At 39.1% G+C, this 22409-nt stretch overlaps 1 protein-coding gene across 5 annotated transcripts in view; it reads left to right on the top strand.

Moving 5' to 3' along the window:
• si:ch211-26b3.4 (connector enhancer of kinase suppressor of ras 2) overlaps nt 1–21460 on the top strand; it is a 79415-nt gene extending 57955 nt beyond the window's left edge. For 3 of the 5 annotated variants that reach the window (XM_055016627.1, XM_055016629.1, XM_055016626.1), the window contains 11 exons: nt 2444–2481; nt 2584–2626; nt 6647–6695; nt 7358–7530; nt 8847–8920; nt 9118–9189; nt 12128–12198; nt 12287–12387; nt 14126–14870; nt 16747–17009; nt 18380–21460. In XM_055016627.1, the coding sequence (XP_054872602.1) occupies nt 2444–2481; nt 2584–2626; nt 6647–6695; nt 7358–7530; nt 8847–8920; nt 9118–9189; nt 12128–12198; nt 12287–12387; nt 14126–14870; nt 16747–17009; nt 18380–18589 (1839 nt within the window). In that variant the 3' untranslated portion in view covers nt 18590–21460. The remainder of the gene's footprint in view (nt 1–2443; nt 2482–2583; nt 2627–6646; nt 6696–7357; nt 7531–8846; nt 8921–9117; nt 9190–12127; nt 12199–12286; nt 12388–14125; nt 14871–16746; nt 17010–18379) is intronic. The other 2 variants (XM_055016628.1, XM_055016630.1) reach the window with 2 other exon arrangements.
• The last annotated feature ends 949 nt before the right edge of the window (nt 21461–22409 follow it).

Raw genomic sequence — 22409 nt, forward strand, 5'->3', positions numbered from 1 at the left:
CCACTCACTATAGCACCAAATGTGTAATATTCCACAGAATAAAAATATATGCATGGATACATTTGCTTCAGCGACTTAATTAAAACAGAAGGCACTGTAAGAATAATGCATTGTGTCGTGGTCGCTTATATTGTTGATGACAAGAAAAACATTGACTTTTCTTATAATTGAAAGGCAACTGAAAGTCACCATTCTTTGAGATTTCTAAAAATATTGTACATTTCCAGCTGAGTCTTATTCTCTGGTTTATATCCAGTCCACGCACATATGGCAGCACTTAAAAGTATTGAACTGATCAGTTAATAAGATAGATCTATGACTGACCCTGACCATTGTCATAGAACTCATCAAACCAGTCAACTAGTAAAAGTAATTACTTTAAGTTATTTTTTCTTCTTTGCAGTAATGGAGTTCGCTGTTTTTGTCTCATATGACAGTTTTTATGTGTTCAGAGCACATATCAGATCCTCCTTGAAGGAAACTGTTTGCGGTTGTAGGTCGTAGTGTTCACGATTTCACACACATTGTTGGTTGTGTGTGTGTATGTCAGGTAGAGGAGACAAAGGAGAGCGAGAATGATAAGTGTTATTGCTTAGCTGCCAGCATCAGCGATGAGGAGAAGGACAGTGACATGGATACACGCCCCTCTGTAGCTTTTAGATTTTGTCCCAGGACGTACACATACATGCATTCAGACACACACAGACACACACACTGGCACACGGGGGAGCTTTTTGTATGCAGGGTAGCCATCTCACGACTCATCCTAACTCATCCTAATATCCCCATCTCCTCAGACACGCCTGAGTCTAAATAGGAGTTTATTCTGAACAAACACACACACTGGCACGCGCACGCACGCATACGCACACACCCCGAATCCCTGTGAGTAGGTGTATGACTCAGCATCAGCTAGACCAATTACAAGCGCGACTGACAGACTGTGCTTAAAACACGCAAACACACACACACACACACACACACACACACACACACACACACACACACACACACGGCAGCTCACACCAACTCTCACCCTCTGAGCTGCTTGTTTCTCATGGCACTGACTCATATCTATGAAGTATACTATCCTGCACTAACAAGCATATGCTAACCTTAATGACCTGCTTGTTTCTTTCTCATTATCTCTGCATGATTCTTTCTCCATCAGTGCAAAAATTTCAGTGTTTCGGCGTATAAAATGTTAACTTACTGGTCGAGAACATTTCTAGCATTTGCATATTTTACCAATGGGGCCGAAATCACGCAAAGGTATCCCCTGTGCTGCAAAATTTGGATGAATTGTGAGGTAATGGTCCCCTGGGACGCAATGAGCGAGCCCCTTCACTCTCTAACGAGAACAATCTTGTCACACAAAAGCTTAGGATCACCAATTCTGTTCACAAGCTATTGTGTCTCCGCGTGTGAAGCAAAAATATGCTTTTTAAACACCACAACCAAATTCAGTGGACTGTACTAAGAGGATTAGAATAGTGGCTCACAATTGATTAAATTTTGAGGTGATGGGGAGCAATTCTTATAGCACCACAGCTGACTTAATTATGGTTGTCACAAAATCAAGCCAAAAGTAGACGGCAGATGATGGAGTTAATAAAATACCTGTAACAGCTCAAATCATCAACACTACAGTAAATACAGTGCTGTTAACTGGGATACTTTATCCTTCAGCTGCTATTTTAGAGTAGAATAGAATAGAATAGAATAGAATAGAATAGAATAGAATAGAATAGAATAGAATAGAATAGAATAGAATAGAATACATCTTTATTGTCACTGATAAACAACAATGAAAGGCAGTTTAGCAACTCTGGATCAGCAGCATACATCAAGAGAGCACAAAGTCATTACAAAAATATAAAAATGGTATATAAGAACAAAAATAAAGATGAAATACTAAAATATCTTTCAGTGGTGTTCATATTATACAGTCTAGTGGTTGTACTTTACTGATTTTAAGAGCTTTTGAATTGTGTTTTGGGTTTTCAATCATGCAATTCATCATGTAAATCAAATCTGGGTATCAAGGAAAGCATGTTGTTGTTATTATTAAAAGTAGTAAAAGCCTTGTAAGTCAGTGTGTGGCAAAGAGTAATAGGCATTACCTCATAATGTAATATTGCTGTTTGTTAATCATACAGTGCTGTATATTTGTGTAAAAAGGGCAATCGGCTCTTCTTTATGACATGGATGTAAAAGGTTTCATATTTCAAAAATATGTGAAAGTAGAGTTTTCAGTTTCAAAGATAGAAACATTCCTCCTCTTTATATGGGACTTACCTGTTTTTCAGTACATATGGTAACATAAAGTCAAACTGATGTATACAGCAATGACAGACTGTGACATGATCATTTCCAGCTAAAGTATACTGGAGGGTTTTTAGGTGTTGTTTAACGAAGTCCTTTTTCCTTCTGTGTCCATCAGCGAGGTGCAGACACACTGCGAGCAGACACAACGGACAGGTGAGTCTGTGTTTGTGGCGCTTTGAACACACGACTGTGATTGATAGAAGGAGTTGTAAGAGCTGTTTGCGGTCGCATTTAATCCTGTCCGTCTTCTTGCAGGTACTCGGGCTCAGGAAGCTCAGGAGCTGCCTCCATGAGGAAGGTAGGAGAGACTCGGTGCTGTGCAAGACTGACTGTGTATTTACTCATAAATCAATGCATACTTGATAGTAGTTTTAAATAATGCTATCTTTCAAGTGTGTTTTCATTTTGCCTCTAACCCCATTTTAATTTAGCAAATGAAGGCTTCAGTCACATAAACAATCTCCTAGCAACTGCATCCTCTTTTACATGGAGGTCGATTGTGTCCAAATAATAACTGAACATAAAGCCAGACAGGAACAGGGGAGATGCCTGAGATTAAATCCGTTCATTACTCTGATAATTAAATGAAAGATAACAGTGGAATGAAGTAAACTGATTTCCATATTTAGGTTAGTGTGACACAGGAAGTAGTCTTAGTCATTAGCCCTCGCCTGTTCTCTAACACACTATGAGTTGTCGCGTTCACTGAGTCAGCTCGGTTGACTGTAAACACACACTTACTTAACTTTGTTACCACAATAAATAGCCGAAAGGTGTATTCAGTTATGTTAGTATTAATACTAACACCTGTACTTACTCAGACGCAGTGCCTAGTGTGCAGGTCAGATGCATTTGCAAACACAACACATAATCAGATTGTGAAATGAGAAAAGTAAGACTGAATGAAAAGCATTTTTAATATAACTGAGCACTCAGGGGTTTTTCTGATTTGTGGTCTGGTAAAAGCGTAGCTTCCAGCACCATTCTGACAATAACTGCCACTTCTGGAAACATGTTCACTGGTAGTTTGCCACCACAGTTTACAGAAGTGCAAAACTTCTAGTAACCTTCTTGCAGCAAATTTGGCATTAGTGGCAAACATCAATTTATGTTTACCCTGGATTGCATTTTTGGCAATCTTAGTTTGTGGCAAACAGTTACAGTTAACCTTTGGCAATGTCGCTGCAAATGAGCAGGACGGTCATATTTTCATACACAAATTAGATCTGTGGCAAAGCTCCAGCCCTCCTGATACCCTGTGAAGGATAAAGTGGGTAAAGTTAATAGATCATGCTGTTTCTTACCCACAAAGTTAACCAGAGGTCTGCAGCATGTTTGCCACAAACCTATTGTGCATGTGATCTTGCTGCAGATTTACAGCAACATTGCCAAAGCCTAAGCACAACTTTTAAGGGCTGTAGCCTGAAGTAGGTCATTTGAACTTTGTATATTGCTGTAGCTGACATTACAGAAGTAAGTGACTTTATAACTCTTTTGTTATGAGACATCTATTTTAACTCTTAGATGCATAAGTGGTTGAAAAATGAGAGGTTGTTTTCTTACATCTTTATAATGAAAAATTATTTTCATTTTGTTTTCCAGTTATTCCTCAAAAAGCATGTTTTTGATATCATTCCATTTACATTTTTAAGTTACCCTTTTATACTTTTAAAGAAATTGTAATGTTTGTATTACTACCCTAAGCTCTTTGTCACTGATAAAATCAAGCAAAAGGTGATGTGGTGGAGGGACGGAGAGCAGCAACAGCTAGAAGAAAAGAGTGGAAAAATGTCAACAAAGTGGATGTTGACATTCTTCTATTGCTGTTGTGTGTAACATTCTTCTTTTTCAGTGATCAAAATGTTCAAAATCTGTTAGAAAGTGAAAAAATAAACATATTTCAAACACAAGAAAAGCACTCAGAGAGCATGGTACTCTGCCAAGGCTGCTCAGTTGTTGTATGATTTCCTACGGATGAAATCTTTAAAAAATTTGTGGTCCACAATGGTCGGTTTGTAGTAGGATCACAATCATGTGATCGTCAAAAGGCAGCTGATGTAGTGTTCACTTGTAGTCATAGTTACAGTGACGTTGTGCAGCTATCTCGCAATAATACAGAAATACTTAACAAATCCATGGATCCAGACTATAAGCCACATCACTGCTAAAATCTAATCAATTGGTCCTTGTGTCATTTCTGACCTTCCCTAAAAATTTCATCCAAATCCGTTAGTCCATTTTTGAGTAATGTGAACAGACAGACAGACAGACAGACAGACAGACAGACAGACAGACAGACAGACAGACAGACAGACAGACAGACAGACAGACAGACAGACAGACCTATGCCAATCGTCACATGACTCTATCGCGTTCCTTGGTGGAGTAATGAAATCATTCTTGTGTGGCCAAAAATATAATGCAAACAATAATGCAAATTATTATTCTTAACCAAAATGACGATAATGACATGAAAACATATTGATTCTTATATGAGTCATTTTCCACTTCTGGAAGAGTGTAGGGTCCAGTCACTGGAACATCTAAAGGTTAAATGATCATGTCATTGCCACTGATTTTTACTGTAGCCTTTATGTAGCTGTTAGCTTGGCTAAAAAGAGCACTGAAATGACAGTCAACATAGAACTGAACTACAGTGGATTGATCTGATCAGAACTGCCTTTCTGATAAATATTTAAACTTCTAAATGAAATATTGAAAGGTTTTCAGATACGTCTGTGTTTTTAAGTTACTAAATGTTGTTGCAAAGGTGATATAATTCACAGCATCCTGGCATCTTTCTTGTGTAGTCTCTGTGATTCTCAGTTTTCACTTCTCCATCACTAGCTATAGGTCACTTATTGGGACTAGTAGTTAAAATGGTGATCCCTTGGTGCATGTAATCCTCCCTAACAACAACAACAACAACAACAACAACAGTAATTTTCAAGTATGTTGAAGAATTACAGAAAAGCAGGATACCCAGAAGGCAAATTAAAGTAAGGCAAAACTTAGATGAAATTAAGATAAAGTTAAAACAAGAAGGAATAAGACACAGAACTAGTATGGTAGTATGTTTTTGTTATCAGGCTTTATTAATCCGAACAACCGCAGCCTGGTTTAGTGGTCACATGAAGCTGGTTATCAACTTTTTAAGTGAGCCGAGGGTTTCTGAATGATGCTATGGACAAGTCTAGCCCTACATTCTCCAGCACTGACACAGTACTGTGGAGATACAAACTATGTTAAAAACCAATATGAGGAATTTAAACAATATAATACAGGCTAAAAGCAACACTACTGCTATAACCAAAGCAAGCAGGAAAGTTGTAAAAAAACAACAACAAAAAAAAAAGCAAAACAAGTATAAATGCATAAATTAATTGTCTTATCAGTATCACTGCTCCATAATTGAGGCACTAGTGGATCTGACTATAATTACAACTGTGGTATTCCATTAAATGTGTTGCTTAAATGTAGCCTATTCTTATGTTGCATTAGACAATGTAGCCTCATTCTTTAAGCTGCAACCCTGATGCTGTTAAACAGTCCTTGAAGCAAGTAAAGAATAGATATTAAAACACTCAAACCAGTAAGTAGGCTCATTGCAAGCTTTATGAGATCAAGAAGTACAATGATTTAGGGCTTTGTCAGTGTCTGTTTTGGGATTATATCACTATACAAAGGCAAGCAACAGGGGAAAAAAGCAAGGAAAACTGGAAATAAACTATATTTTTTTCATTTTGTTGCTTATCAAGCAAGGAATAAAGCTTCAGTGTTAAAAAATATGAAACTCCTAAAGATAGTCTTGCTACCAGCACACAGAGCTCCACGGGGTCAACAGAACCACAAGTGATTAGTTAGCTGGCATTATTTTACGATACATTGATCTAGAATCTTTGACATAGCTTTCATGACTGGATAACTTATTTATCTGTGCTTTAAAGCTTCAATATGAATCAGTTAGAGCCTCCATAGTTCTGTCAAGATGCTTCACATTAGCATACAAGTGAGCAAAGCCACTCTCAATGAGACTGGTGGGTTTTGAGGGACTAAACATTCTGATTTTGAGGTGCTGAGTTCAAGAAAATGTGTCACCCAACTGTAGAAATCACAGAGACAACTTTAAACAAAGTAACCAAGTAAAGAAAGTATGATGGTGTGTCATCTACATAGCAATCAAAGAATATGTCATGATGTTGGGCAATGTAAATAGAAAATAAAATTGGACCTCCAATTGAACCTTGCAGTACACCACTGGAAAAATGAGTAACTGTGCTTGATTATGCCTAATATTTTTCTCCTCTCCCCCATCTAGTCTTTCCATTACACCTCTCTAAGAACGAAAACCAAAAAGAGAAGTAAAGGTAGGCAATCTGTTGTTTTTTTATCTTCTTATGTAGGATCTTCACAACAGCAAAACATGCATAATACAACACTCTTATGTCTGTATTTATGTTGCCAAAGAGAGGTTTTTGTGTCTCAGTCTCAATATCTGAGCTCCAAAGCCGACAGAGTGGCAAGTTTACTGTGATGTATCACTGTGAGAGGATGACAAGGCTTAAAATTATATCAAAAGGACACCAGCTGAGACATCAGCCTTTTTTTAATGTATTTATTTCCAGATGCACTGTGCGTGATGAAAATAGATAAACAGACAAAAACTGTTTTGCTAACACATGCCACCACTATTTTTTCCTCCATTTAACTCGCTGTAATTGATTGTTTACCTTTTAAGGAGGATCCTAATTTGTCACTGTCTCTGATGTAATGCGCTCTGAATATTATTCAGCGGTACAGATGTGATTAAAATCCTTTAGTTCGGAGGGACTCAAGGGTTCAAATTATGTGCTGCTTTTACAGTAGAAGTCCTACTGTAAGCTGATGCTGACTTAGAAGACATTTAGATTTAGATTTTTAGTAACTGGAACCACTACATTCAGCTACTAATACTCTTCTTAACTGAGTTCCAGTTGCTTTTAATAGACCTTTCAGGATTTTAACGGTTCTTTCATGTCATCTCCATCAGGTTCCCTCACTAGTGCCAGTCGAAGGAGAATCTCCTGTAAGGATCTGGGTCACGGCGACTGTGAGGGCTGGCTGTGGAAGAAGAAGGATGCTAAAGGCTACTTCACCCAAAAATGGAGGAAATATTGGTTTATCCTCAAAGAGTCTTGCCTCTACTGGTATACCAACCAAAATGTAAGCCTCTGGTTTTCATCTTCACCTTTACTTTATGCAAATTTGTTGCCAGAGATAATGTAAAACTTGGAAAGAAATGAACGAACACGACTAATTTACACATAAAAGTCCATCAGCTCATTATGGAGGGGACCAATCATGTGTAAACAGCTATTTAATGTCTTCAGTGGCTCTGCCCTCCAACATTTAGCAATATAATGCAGATTAATATTACCAATATGTAAAGTGTAACTTTAAATATTATGACATACAAAATCAAAAAACTGCAATGTCCCAGATTTAACAAACACATTAAAGACATTACTCAAAGAACTGAACAATTAATTTTATTCTTTATTCTCCAGTTCTCACTAGTTGATATTTTTGTTCCATTCAAAGCATTTTGACCTCATACAAAGACAAAACCCACTGTAAAACTTTAATATGTTCTTTAGATATTTCGATCAACAATTATTAGAATATTTGCAACTTTATTAGGAAAAAGGGAACCTACTCATACCCCAAAAAATAGCTCTCACTGCCATCTCATAAAAATACAGTGGTGTTCTAGAATTAAAATACAATTTCTAGCCTTAATTTTATATAGTGTGTATTTTCTTTCCTTTTTAATCTGTAATTATTTAGTTTTACATGTGTATAAACAACAAGGTTAACTTTAAATATGGTCAAATTATGTTGGAATCTAAATAATCAGGCATAATACTACAAAAATTGCCATTAATAAATGAAATTGTATGAAAAAGATGGCAAACTACTTTTGAAGAATTAGTAATCTAGTTTCAATTTATTAGAATCTGCTGTTAATTTTAGATCATATTAAGTGTAAAATAAGTTTTTACATGTAATTTTTACAAAAAACTTAGAATTTTTTAAATTAAGGGATTTACCTTTGAAAAAAATAAATCACTGTTATTAAACACTTATGATAATAATTAAAAACAATAAGCTGTTAATTTTAAGTCGTATTCAAGTATAATATGACTTTTTACACTTAATTTTACTGCAAAATCTTGTATAGTATAAAATAAATGTTATTATTATTTTATTGTACATCAGGCATGTAAATTCACAGTCTGTTCCTGTATTTTTAATGATCATTTTGTGGATTTTATTTACAGTGTAGTTGTAACCACATCATTTTTTTCATGTTAAGCAGGGAGAGAACTTTATCTCAGCCAACGTAAACAACATATGTCGTGTTCATATGCTTGACTGGAGTATTACTATCTTGAATAAAATTGGTATATCAGTATGCATGACATTTTGTTCTGTGTGTTGATGATGTACCACCACTCTCCATCTGTCTCTGCCTGCAGGATGAGAAGGCTGAGGGCTTCATCAGCCTCCCCGAGTTCAGAATAGACCGAGCCATAGAGTGCAGACGGAAATTGTGAGTGTCCCTCATATGTCGCCAAAATTACTAATTAAGCACATTTGCGTTCACCCACACAACGTGAACGCACACAAACGTGCCGCTCGTACACACACACACACACACGCACGCACGCACACACACACACGCACGCACGTACGCACACACAGACAAAAAAAATGCTAATCAGTCTTCCTCTCTCTGACTGACTGCAGTGCCTTCAAAGCCTGTCATCCCAAAATCAAGAGCTTCTTCTTCGCCACAGATTGTCTGGAGGAAATGAACAGGTGAGTGATTGTGCGTCTGTGTGAGTCTCTGAGCGTGCATTTTTGTCTTAACGTGGACAATAGTCAGCGGCTGGGGGCGTCACGTGTCCGTTCATGAATATTTTAATAGAGTAAATCAACTTTACACAGGCAACAGCCCACCAACACAACGCTGTGCATGAATAAGGCATGAACCTGGCCCTCTGTTGTTAAATGTAGAACTGTGAACGTGTGTGTAAACTTGTGTGTGTGTGTGTGTGTGTGTGTGTGTGTGTGTGTGTGTGTGTGTGTGTGTGTGTGTGTGTGTGTGTGTGTGTGTGTGTGTGTGTGTGTGTGTGTGTGTCTGTGTGTCTGTGTGTCACGTGTGTGCTTGTGTGAGAGGGAGATTGTCGTGATATTTGCAGGAGTGCTATCTGATGAGCTCTAATTACCCACACCTCAATGACATGGGGAGATAATTGGTGGAGAGTAATTAACCAGCTATGTTTGACGTCCACGCAGCATTTGGAAGTTCATGTGTTAGAATGTTGTTGGACAGTTTTCATGTGTGTGAAAACTTGGATGCTGAGATGCCATTTAGATTTCTTGATGCATTTAGCTGGTTCCTGTGGTCAGAACACCAGTGAAGGCTCCCTTGGAAAGTTCTTGCTGTAGAAATGGGCCGACATGCTGTGTAATCAGACACCTCACTCAAGGTTAAATTCAAGGAAACGTCAAAACCGACTTGTGATTAAATGCCATTTTGAGATAATCAGCATCAGCCAATTACTGGCTTGGCATCAGCCGGTTCCCAGGAGGGCAGCTAACAAGGGCCATGTTGGGTCGAACTGCACCGGCTGCTGGGACCTGACCCGCTACCACAGCTAATCAGTCGCTTTTTATGGTGGGGAGTCACACTTCCAATTCAATGTGCCTCACCTGCAAAGCTGGAAATGGACTACACAGTCAAAAATAGCTTTTCCTTTTTATTTTACTGATTTTTTTCCTATATTTTTGAAATGCAGGAAAATATCAGTGCAGTCACCAAAATAGAAAAAAAAGTAACATTACAAATTTTTTAAAAATATAACATTTACTTTTTTATGGGGAAAATTTTACATTTTTGACATAAGAAGACATTTGCAAATATATTTTAATTTCATGAATCCTTATTATAATTATTTATTTGTTTTCCTTAAATACTTATGTCATAGCCAAAACTTAAATTTAGTATAATGCTGTAAACATGTTTCTAAAATTTAATACAATTCATGACAGCTGACAGAAATAAAGTGTTGGTTTGTTAAATAATAGTTTTTCTTATATTATTACAAGGGTTTTCACAACAGAAATGCTGAAAAAAAATGTGTCAAAATACAGTTGTTATCATTGTATATTTTAATTATTTAAAAATATGAATATAAAATATTTTTATTTTAAGTGTTTCTATTGTGGGAAATTATCACATTTTTATGAGATGGTTATTTCCCTTTATTTTTCAGGGATTTAGGTTTTTTAATTTTTTTTTTGTTTTGTTTTTTTGTTTTGTTTTGTTTTGGTTTGGTTTTTTTGCTCCAGTTGCCGGGATCTTTTATTACAGATATCATTATTGCCAAAAGAGGAAGAAGAAGAACTGAACATGTCACAGTGGGCAGTAGAGAAAAGGAGAAACACATTGAGGGACAAAAGCAAAGAATATCTGCTACACTAACAGCAGCGTTTCCAAATAGGAAATGTTTAAATATCATACTATCATACAAGAAGCTTGAAAGTTCTTACCAAGAGAACAAATAGCCTTATATGTACAGTATGAGAAAACACATGTTTACTGAGGGCAATCATTGTTTTCCACGCCGTCTTAAAATCTAGCCACACATTTTCACACAGGCAATCGAACACTGCCATTAAAATTGATCATTTACCGCTAAAAACTAGCAGGGCTGCCTCAGTGCATGATCCAAATCTTTGGCATACCTTTTAGGGATGCGGCTCAGATGTTGTCGTTCCCGTAGTCAAGGGGATTTTCAAAACAGTTACATTTAGATAGCAAAACTGGAGGAAATGCACAATGAAGTGGAGGCCGATACCCACAGTCTACATCTGGTGAGTCAGACTAGTTGACCACTAAAACTGACACTGAAAACTGGTAATTAATATGTCCCATGAACAGACCAAAACTAGCAATGTGTTCCTGAATATTTAAATAATATCTTACTGCTTTTGCTGTTTCATCTTCAATCATATTTCCCTACTGACAAATCAATAAAACGTGTCTCAAATATGTTGTTTCATTTATTAAAAAGGCTAAACAGAGATCGGCACGGCAGTTTTTAGACAATTTTACTCAAACTGAAGGAAAAAGTGAAGTTGTCAGGAACTATTTTCAGCTACTTCGTCCATCAAAATGAAGGAGCATGTCAGTTGTTGATGATGTTAATCACTTTTCAACAACAATGGAGCTCATTCAGTGGAGAAATAAGGAATATCCAGCTTTTTTTAAAGAGGAAATTTTTGGTTTTGGTCTAATCATTGGAGGAAAATGATATAATGGAGGCACTTCCAACAGTACTATGATAAGTTTCCAGTCCTTCATGTCAAGGCAGGGCTTCTATTCTTAGTCTCGACCTATTATGAGGTGTCTGCAGAGGGACAAGCTGGGATCCTCAATGGAGACAGACAGAAGGAAGCGTGGATTCAAAGAAGGGAAAGAACGCCGTCTGAGACTTACTGGGATTGTCATTTCTCTTTCTTCATCCATCGCTCTAATTATCTCAAAGCTTTTCTCTCCTCATCAGGGGGATAGAGTCAATTAGACAGATATCAACTGTTAAGACACACCACGTAAATTATTTAGAGGGGAAAGTTTTTTATTCATCACCTACCATTTACCCAGCATAACCCATCTTTCCTTCCTCCTCCTATCTTCTAAAACCGTCCTTCCTCTTACTTTCCTTCCTTCACCTTTCCTTGTCTCCTATAGGTGGATGAACCGGCTGGGTCTAGCTGCTATTGGCTATACACCGGACGATAAGGTGCCACGCCCCGATGAAGGTAAGGTTCACCGCACCGGTTTGGTTTGAAATTTAACCACTCAGGCTTGTGAATTTGCCAACATTCAGTTGTGATCTGTTCACATCAGACTACTGGAGCGAGAGCGATCAAGACGAGGTCGACGGCTCAATGACACTCAAGCAGGAAGGACCCTCATCCCTCTGTGACACCTACCATCGCACACCATCAGTAAGTCGCACACACTCAACATTTTCCTCGTAGGGTTTCACTCTGATAGAATATTTTATTCTTAAAAGCCCCACAGTTTTCAGAGCTGTGTAGAACGGAGCTCTCAGCATTAATAAAACAGAGTGTGAGACTATCTGGTTCTGTAAGCAGCCGAGGCCATCACTGCTCTGTGTTCAGCTGCCAGAAGCATGTACTGACCTCTAGGGGGCGACAGTTGACAACGCTCATTGCATCTCAGCTTTTATTCAGATGTGCACCATCCCAGCTAGATTTCATTTATTTATTTATTTTGGTTGTAAGAACGTTCTGAGAAAGTTCTGCAAAGTTGTAGTCGTGTTTTCAGCGGGACGTTTTCTGTTAGTTCCCAGAATCGTGTCCTTAACAGCAGAATAAAGTTCTCTAAGTACGCTCTCTTCCAAATGTTGCATCAAGAACGTTCTTCCTTTGTTGTTGTGCAACATTTTATAATAAAGGACGTGCTCATCAGCAACATCCCCAGAACATCCTCACAATACTGCAGGCAAAATGTTCCACCTTTGTTAATATATCAAATTATGGAAAACATATTCTGTCATCTGAGGCCTGAATAACATCTGCAAAACATTTTTTGAATGTTGGTTTATGACAACATCCTCCAAACATCATCTGAATGTGAAAACATTCTGTCTTAAATCACTTTTAATCTCACATGAACACTATTTGAAATCAATAATATCCCTAAAATGTTCTTTTAGCATTAGATTAAAATGTTTTAGAATTTTAAGGTAATGTTATCCAATATTGTGGGAATGTTTTATTAAAGAACGTGCTCAACAGCAGCATCCCCAGAACATCCTCAGAACATTGCAGGCAAAGTCTTTTCTTTTTGTCAATATATCAAATTACAGGAAAATATTTTGTCATCTGAGGTGTGGATAACAACTGGAAAACATTTTTTAAATGTTGGTTTGTGAATGTTTTTTGTTATCTTGAATAAAATCCGACAATATCCTCTAAACATCCTCTGAATGTTAAATGTTCTGTCTTAGTTAAATTTTAACCTCACAGGAACATTATTTGACATGATCAATACCCCTGAAACCTTCTTTGAGTATTTGATTATAATGTTTTCTTTGGGAAATTATCAAAACTTTTAATAAAATTAGCTAATGTAGTGGAAACGTTTTATAATAAAGAACATGCTCATCACCAACATCTCCAGAACATCTCAGAATATCGCAGGCAAATTGTTGCACTGTTGTCATATAAAATTACAGGAAAACGCATTCTGTCTTCTATAACCTGGATAATAAGTGGAAAACATTTTTTGAACTTTCTTCCTTGTTATCATGCAATAAAACCTGACAGCCTCCTCCAAATATCTTCTGAGTGTTAAAACATTCTGTCTCAGTTCAATTTTAAACTCACAGGAACATTATTTGAAATGATAAATATTAGTTTTCTTTAAAACTTGTAGGTTTTGTTTGTGGGAACGTTCACTACTAGCTGGGATGATGAACCATACAGCTGTCATGTCAGTCATTCCTGGAATTGCTGCTTTCGCCATCTCATTGCTTTTTTGCTCTCATCTTTTGGTCTCTTTCTGCCCTCCTTTCCTCTCCTCCATCCTTGCACACCTCCTCCTCCTCCTTCACCTTTTTTTTCTTGTATCTGTGCTCACATTTCACCTTTCTGTCTGCCTTTTATCTACGCTTGCTGCTCTTGCCTCTCCATCCCCACCCACCCTCGCTCCACTCAGGCCAACTTCCTCCACAGTTATGACCAGTTGCCCCGCTCAGTGAGCTCCATGAGCCTCATGCGCTCCACTCCGTCCCCACTCCCTCCCCCGATGAGTGCCTCCACCTCCCCCATTCCTCCACAGATGGTCTCTTCCACCTCCCCTCTCCCTCCCCAGGTGAACTCTTCTAGCCCCTTCCCGGAGCCAAAGCACGGTCGACATTTCTCCAGCGAGTCCACGCACTCCCACTCCTCGGCCGAGGACCAGCGTGGAGATGGCATGGGCATGGGCACGGGCAGCACCAGCACCCATTCATCTGGCTGCCGCTCCTCCCATCGTGAGCGCCGCTCCTGGCAGGACCTCATCGAGACCCCTCTGACCAGCGCCGGGCTGCACTTCCTCCAGACGGCGCCCGGGGAGAGCGACTACGGCCTAATGGGGAGCATGGCCGGAGAGATGGGCTTCTACGGAGGGCTGGGCAGGCAGGGCATGTCCCCGGAGAGACGCCGGCAGGCCACGCTGCCCGTCCGGAGACACCACGCCGCCGAGAGGGACCGGGACCGGGACGGGCCCTTCCCTCTGGAGAGAGGACCGCACACGCACAGCCACACGCACCGACGCTCCCACAAGCAGCGGAGCCAGAGTCTGCCCAGGAACAGAGACCCGATGCTGGGGAAGCTGCTGCACTCCTCCGCCCATATGGAGGAGAGGAGTGAAGACGAGGAGGCAGAGGGGCAGGCTGCAGAGATGCTCGAGGGTGAGGAGGGTAAGAGCATGACACACAGGCTGGATTAAACAAGGAGAAATTTCAGCTAACGTTCAATCAGATCTTTTACTTAAAGAGCCCATTTTCTGCTTTTTGAGTTTCTACTAGCTTTTCGTGTAGGTCAGAGGTCAGCAAACTTATAAATGCCACATCAGTGAGAGTTCCTCTTTCCTTATCTGTCTGAAACACCTTGTTTGAAACCCAGGCTTTTCTTCCATTACTCTTCTACGTCACTATGTCAGAGAAAGCTCCACTTTTGTCAGTTTAAAGAGACAATGTAAGTCATGGCTGATTGACAATCAGACGTGTGAACATTGAGGAATACAGGCACTTTAAAATCAGGCACCTGAACTATGTGCACTTTATGACAGGCTATGCCTAGAAAGCACTTTTCTAAAATAGTAGCACGTGATGTTAGGATAGGTTTAACCCAGTCAGTATTAATTTGTCTTTGTCTTTGTTTTACTATATTGTTTTTTATACGTCTGTATCCCTGTGTGCTTTTCTTTTATGTTTGGAACAACGGATGGAAATTAGCCTTGTGCTAAATCCGGCATATTTACTGCAACCTTGTGTAAACTATTATGAGATTGCATGTTCATTAATATGCACTGTCCCGTTCAAATAAATAAATAAATAAACAAAACTATGCCCAGTGGCTAGTTTGGTACACCCTTAAACAAAGAATGAGCAGCGTCCTTACAGTTCACCATGTTTTCCTCACTAGAATTGCTTCAGTTAGAGTTACACATCCATACTCATAGGTCTCCTGATCTTCGTATCCAATCAACATTAGGCTCATTTGAGAAGAACTTCTTCCCCTGAAAAGTGGATATGAGCAGGTAGTAGGAGTTGGAGTTAAAAGTCTGCATTTAAATTTCCAGCAGCCTTCAGTGTGGACAGGAAGTACACAAATGCACAATTTATTAAAATGTTCTCAGACGAATGTACGCGTTTGTAAAGTCTCCAGTAGTTTTGATTGCGGCAGAACAGTCTAATAAAGGGCTATACAGGTGATGTGTGATCTGTGTTCATGGTTCAGTCTCCATTTTACATCAGTTCTCATGTAAATCAGCATCAGATCAGTTTGCTACTGCACATTGATCACCTCAGCATACGTGTCCCTCTAAACGTATATAAATAAACTGGAAACACTGAAGAAATGCAGAATAGTTTTTTTATTGATCTGTTTAGTATTGAAGGCTGAAACATCGATATAGATGTTCTTGTAGCAGAAAAAAATTGAATCAACATGTACAACATTTTCACAAGTGCGACCAGAGTATTTTTAATTTGTTTCCATACATGTCTCCTATCTGCTCTGTGTAAACACAGCCTGCAGTTCAGCCAAAGGAAATCACTAAATTTTAGCCACATGTTTGTTGGTCACAGCTGAAGTCACTAATGGCTGCTTGGTTGTACAGAGAAGTGCAGAGTTTTAAATATTTAATTATTTTCAGAACCCAACACTTTTTTCTTTTTTCTTTTTTTAAATAATATTTAAATGAGACATGAAGACTCAAGCAGTTTTAATCAAATATACAGATTTTAAGTTTAGATTTGTTGTCCAGTGGAACTGTATGGCAAAGATGAGTACTTCAACATCCTTTATAAAGTTGAAAATCTGATGATTCTTCCTGTTTTCACAATTTCTAGCTCTGATAACCACTGCAATTAAAAAAAAAAAAAAAGATAGCGTGCCTTTCAAACCTCCTAGTGTTCTTTTGGATTCGGAAGGGTACATTGGTCATATACACCACTTTAAAATGAAATAATACCGTTCTATTTTGCTATTTGTGAATGCCACTTCTGTTCTGTTAGTATTACACGCACCATCATTGTTTGACTCTTACTGGTTGCCTCCTGGTTGTCTTAGACCTGCGGGAGTTGAGAGTTGAGTCCAGAGAGAGGAGGGTGTCGGAGGGAAGAGAGCGACGGATATCGGAGGGCCGAGAGCAGGAGTCGCTGGATGGGCTGGAGCAGCTGTATCGGGCCCTGGAGCAGGCCAACGTGACGGCCCTCGGAGAACCCAGACCCTGTAGCAGGCAGGAGCTCCGGCGCTGTTTCACCCAGAGAGCCAGAGACCCTCTGCTCAACGACAGGCTGCACCGGGTCCGAGCCCTCCGCAGCACCTTGAAGGTACAACTCAGTCACAGACACGACATAGACTTCGTTACATATCGCAAATTTTAACACCATATTGTGCACCTCGAACCCTGAGATCTGAAACCCAGCTGCTGTTAAACATCCAAGATCCAGGCTCAAAAATAAGGGGGGCTGTGCTTTCACTGTTGTAGCCCCAGCACTGTGGAACAAGCTCCCCTCAACTGACCCCATTCTCACCCAGTTGGTTGAGGCAGATGGCCGCCTTGTCAGAATTTTTGTTTTTCTTTCCCGTTTAAGGTTTATTTTTTGGTTCCTTCCCACTTACGGCAACTGCTTGCTCTCAGGGAATCCAAAGGGAGCTCTGCTTCAAAAAAAAAATTTCCTAAGATTATCCACCCGGGTGATTATCATGGCCGATACTTGGAATTTTTTCCCATTATTGGTATCAGTAAAAAGTTGGATGATTATAGATGAATTGAATGCAGTCTGATGCTGCCACCTCTCTCTTTCTGTAGTCACTAATCTCAGAAATGTCTCTCAAGCTGAAACTGAAAAAACAAGAAACACAAGCCGTTGCCTCAAACCAGGAAATTAGCTTTCACAGTGGCTAAAGCTAATGCTAACAATCTGCAACTAAGTCTGAAAAGCCATCCATAAAACAGAAGACAAAAAAACCCAAAAAGAGTGGAAAACAATAAGTGACAAAACTTTAAGATATGGATATTCTCATATTGTTAATATTACAAAAATAGAGAACAGCAGATGTAACATATTTATTTATGATCACCTTTACTAATGAAGAAGCCTAATTATGACTGACAGGTTCTCTGCTATCACATGCTGTCAAAACATTACGCCATATGCATGTGTGTTTCCAATAATTGGCATCCAATTTTAAAAGGTGATATAGAAATAAAGTTTGTTATTGTCTTTGTTATTGTTATTATTACTCTGCCAAGGAATGCGGTGTAGTTATGTGACGATCGGCGTATGTTTCTCTGTCTGTCTGTCTGTCTGTCTGTTAACAACATCTCTCAACAGAATAACGGATTTGGATGAAATTTTCAGGGACGGTCAGAAATGACACAAGGAGCAAGTGATTAGATTTTGGCAGTGATGTGGCTTAGAAGATCCTGGGTGCGATCCTTGGCCTGGGGGGCTTGACCAGTCCAAAAAGTTGCTGAGGTTAATTCGTGATTCTAAATTGTCCGTAGGTGTGAATGTGATTGTGTTTAGTTGTCTGTATTTGTAGCGCTGTGACAGACTGGTGACCTGTCCAGGGCCCTGAGTCAGCTGGGACAGGCTCCAGCCCCCCGTGACCCTCCAGAGGATAAAACGGTGTATAGATAGTGGATGGATGGATTTAAAGAGGTGACTCCCTGGTGTCTGTTTTCTCCCGACAGGCCAAAGAGTCGGAGCTGGCGGTGATCTGTGCCCTCCTGGAGGACCCTGGCTTGTGCTCCCAGACCTTCAGAGAGTGGAAGCAGTGGCACAGCGAGCTCTACTCAGACATCTGCCAGCTCAGCCCCGGCACCAACGGCCAGGACGACCTCTCCCCGCTGGCTGCACCTCTCATGACCCACACACACTCCTTCATCGAGACACACGTGTGAGAAAGTCAAGCAAAGACTGAACAGACACTCACTGACACAAACACACACTTTACATTAGCTAAAGCCCTGATCACGACTCTGAGCACGCACTCACACAAACACACACACACAGACACACACAGGAACACACATTGTAAGATGTGTAAATATCATAGAGGGAACAGTCTGAGACTTGCGTGTATGAACTTTTGATAATCCTGAGGACCCCGCAGGGTGCCTATTGCATGCCTGAACAGAAAGCATTAATCTTCCTTTGTCTATGGAACTCAGCATAAACTCCACACGCTTGTCAAGAAAAACGGGGGGAAAAAAAGGAGACTTTTTAACACACGTTCGTTCCTTTGTATTCTCTCGGTTTTGCTATTTTTCGTTGATTTTAGGGGGCAGGGGGAGCTATGTAGCAGCAATACAGAGGAGAATCCTTTTCACCACAGCACTGTACTTTTGTACTGATGAACTTTGCACCCAGAGCCACCAGTTCTCCCCCTTTCTCTCTGTGTTTTTTTTTTGTTTGTTTGTTTTCTCTCATTGCATATCCTGATTTACAGGGACCTCACTGTTACTGCAGGCTGATCTCACTGGAAAGGTGTGTGTGTGTGTGTGTGTCGGGAGGGGGGGAGTGTAAGGGCAGTGACTTTGGTGTAAGACTGTGAGAGGTAGCCATCGATGCTGGTTTATCTGTTTCTCTGGGAACCCATGAAAACACGAGCATCGAGAACCCACCGTGCCGGCCAGATGCGCACGATTTCAAACTGTGAAGTGTTCAGAAATCCCCACTTTTATCTGCAGAAGAAGGCTTCTCTGATAGAGCGCAGTTCGACAATTCAGTTTGCTTCTCTCTCTTCATCCCCTCCTTCTCTTAATTTTTTCCCTTCTCTCTCTCTCTCTAGTCCTCAAAGACTTGTGTATATGTGTATACTGCTGTGTATACTGATGTAAATGTTTGCGTTCCACTACCACTGTGATATGCTTGTAGAGGTAGCGGAGGGAAGACAGAGAGTATGTATTTGTGTGGGTACAAAACACTTTTTTTTGTTTTTGGTTTTTTTTTTTTTTTCTTTTATTCCTTAAACAGCGAATGCAAGAGCTAGAGAGTTCTTTTCAAAAGGAGTCACTCACTACAAAGAATGCACTTTCTATATCTCTATATCTCATTGGCTGCATCACAGGGTCTATGTCTCATCAGCCTCTTTACCATTGCTGTTCAAATATCAGGTAAAAGCATTTGCCGTCTCATTTTCTAAAGATTTGTGTACAGTCTACAAATATATTTAAACATAGAAGAATATATAAATCTATTTACATTTTGTGTCATAGATATAATGTAAAGTATGATGTATTCTATGCCAAGGTTTTGCAGTGTCCCCCTCTTCACTCTGTAGATGCAGGGTGTTTAGCAGTTTGAACGACTAGGAGGCAAAACAACAACCACCATCACTGACAGCTGATTGACAGTTTTTACTGGTTTACATCACGTCTCATTGTTCTCCTGGTGATGTGTTGCATGAGAAAAGGCCTGGGACTGATTTGAATGGACAGGGTAAAATACTGTGGATCATTTGTGTTCTCCTTTTTTCCGTTTTGTTCTTTTACCCTCTTCTCATGATTGCAAGATAATTAGACTTGTAGCGCATGATACATGCAAAAGTACTGTTGAAGAATGACTTTTTATTTCTATGTTCATAGGTTTAAAGTCTTCTTTTTAGTGTTCGAAGACACACACTGTACAAAAACTGAGGGAGGCTTTTGTTTTTGCTACTCAGTTCTCTAAAGTAATGCAGATACTCCTTTAGCATCCAAGCAGGAGATTTCAATTTGGTGTTTTGGTTTACAAAGAAAGACTGACACACTTCCAAAGGCTTCAGAAATCAGATAAGAGAGATACTTTGAAAACAAAAGCGGTTTGAACATTCCCTCAAAGCATATGGTTGATGCTGGGCAGTCCCAGACCTCTCCGCTTAAGGGTCTGTAATGTCTGCGAAACTCAGATGAATCATTTCATCTGCAATATCAGGCCAAGGACTCAACGGTGCCCCCCAGTGTCGAAGACTCTGAGAGACATGCGTAGCACCTGCTGCATCCAGCACTATCTGTACTTATTCTTCATATTTTACTGTAGTTCTCGTGTAGGTTCAGGTTTTCTCATCACGTCACACTGTAGTTGAAATATCAAACACACCCCAGAAATATAGCTCGTGTTTTTTTGACTGGTTAATTTGAGAGTACCACAACGAAACTAAATGATGCAAGCACTTTCCCTGTGCCTCCCAACCCTCTCTTTTGGCAACGAAGGACTGGTTATACTGGTGTTCCTACACACACACACAGACACACACACACACACGCAGCTGTAGAAGAGTTACAGTTACAGTTTTAGTCTGCAGACCTCTCTCCATTTCTCATCTTTAGTGTTGGTCTTCTTTCTCCAACTGCTGCTCCGCTGAGCAGGCGACATACTGTAGATTCAAAGGAGTTCTTGACAGTTTTAATTTGTAGGCACTGACTGTGTTATCCCTCCCAGATATTTGTGTGTGTAGACCTGCAGAAACAGGCCGAAAAGGGAGATTCCACTGTGTGTTCTTTCAGGGGTGTACACCTCATGGTACATTGCACAGGTGTGTAAGATGTAAGTTGCACTGCGACATTAAAAAAGGAACATATTGCTCTTTTTCAAGGATAATATTAGCTTACTGTTATTCTGTACATTAAACTGACTAAAGATGATATTAAAAAAGAAAGAAAATGACATTTATTCTTCCTAAAGTAGCCTTTTTTGGTTTCATATATATGAATATATATTACAAAAAATACAGATTGTAAACCTAAGTTGTTAAACTTTGACTTCAATAAACTGAATCCTCTGCACTATGAGATATGTTTTGTTTATGTGTACATGCTCTCTGATTTATTGAAACATTTGTCCAGTCTAATTAGTAATAGTGTCAAATTAAGAGCAGCACTATTCCATGAACCATTAGGCCATGCAGTGTACTATGTTTCTAATGTGTACATTGAAATGTCTGAAGCTTTACTGGCTCAGTCCTCACTAGCATTCACTTACAAACACTAGTATGTATCCTTCCTTTATCTGTGCACACTTACCTTTTGTAGGGACATAGGAAAAGGCTATCCATCAATGTAACATAAGGCTAACACATGCAAAATTGCAAGTGTGTTTCTAGATAGATTAATAGTTAGAAAGATAGATATTAACCCATTACAATTTTATTTATTATACAACTTTACCTAACAAATGAAAAAATTAAGGTTAAGATCCTACAATATTATATATTATACTAATGTTACTAATTTAAATAATAAAAGTAGATACTAGTGCATCTCAGAAAATTAGAACATCTTAAAAGAACTTCAATATTTTCTATTATTTATTTAGGAAAGTGAAAATATATTGTATTCTGTAGTCATTACATGTAAAGGGAAATATTTTTTGTTTTAATTTTGATGATTATGGCTTACAGCTCATAAAATTCAGAAATAGTATCTCAAATCATTAGAATATTTCATTTGGAATTTGTGTACATTACTATTTAAACAGTACAGATAACATTTATCTCTTAGTATAGTTCAGTGCACGCAACTGTAATGATAGGGAAAACTGCTGACTTGAAAATTGTCCAGAAGACAACCAGCAACACTCACATTTTCACTTTCCTAAATAACTAATGGAAAAATATTGAAAGTTTTTAAGATGTTCTAATTTTTTTGAGATGCACTACTGTAGATCATATAACATTGTGCACTGTATGGTCTCAAAGACAAACTGTAGGATTTGTAGCTTCTATCAAGTCCAGTCCAACAT

The sequence above is a fragment of the Amphiprion ocellaris genome, chromosome 13 (assembly GCF_022539595.1).
Source record: "Amphiprion ocellaris isolate individual 3 ecotype Okinawa chromosome 13, ASM2253959v1, whole genome shotgun sequence".
Lineage (NCBI taxonomy): Eukaryota > Metazoa > Chordata > Actinopteri > Pomacentridae > Amphiprion > Amphiprion ocellaris.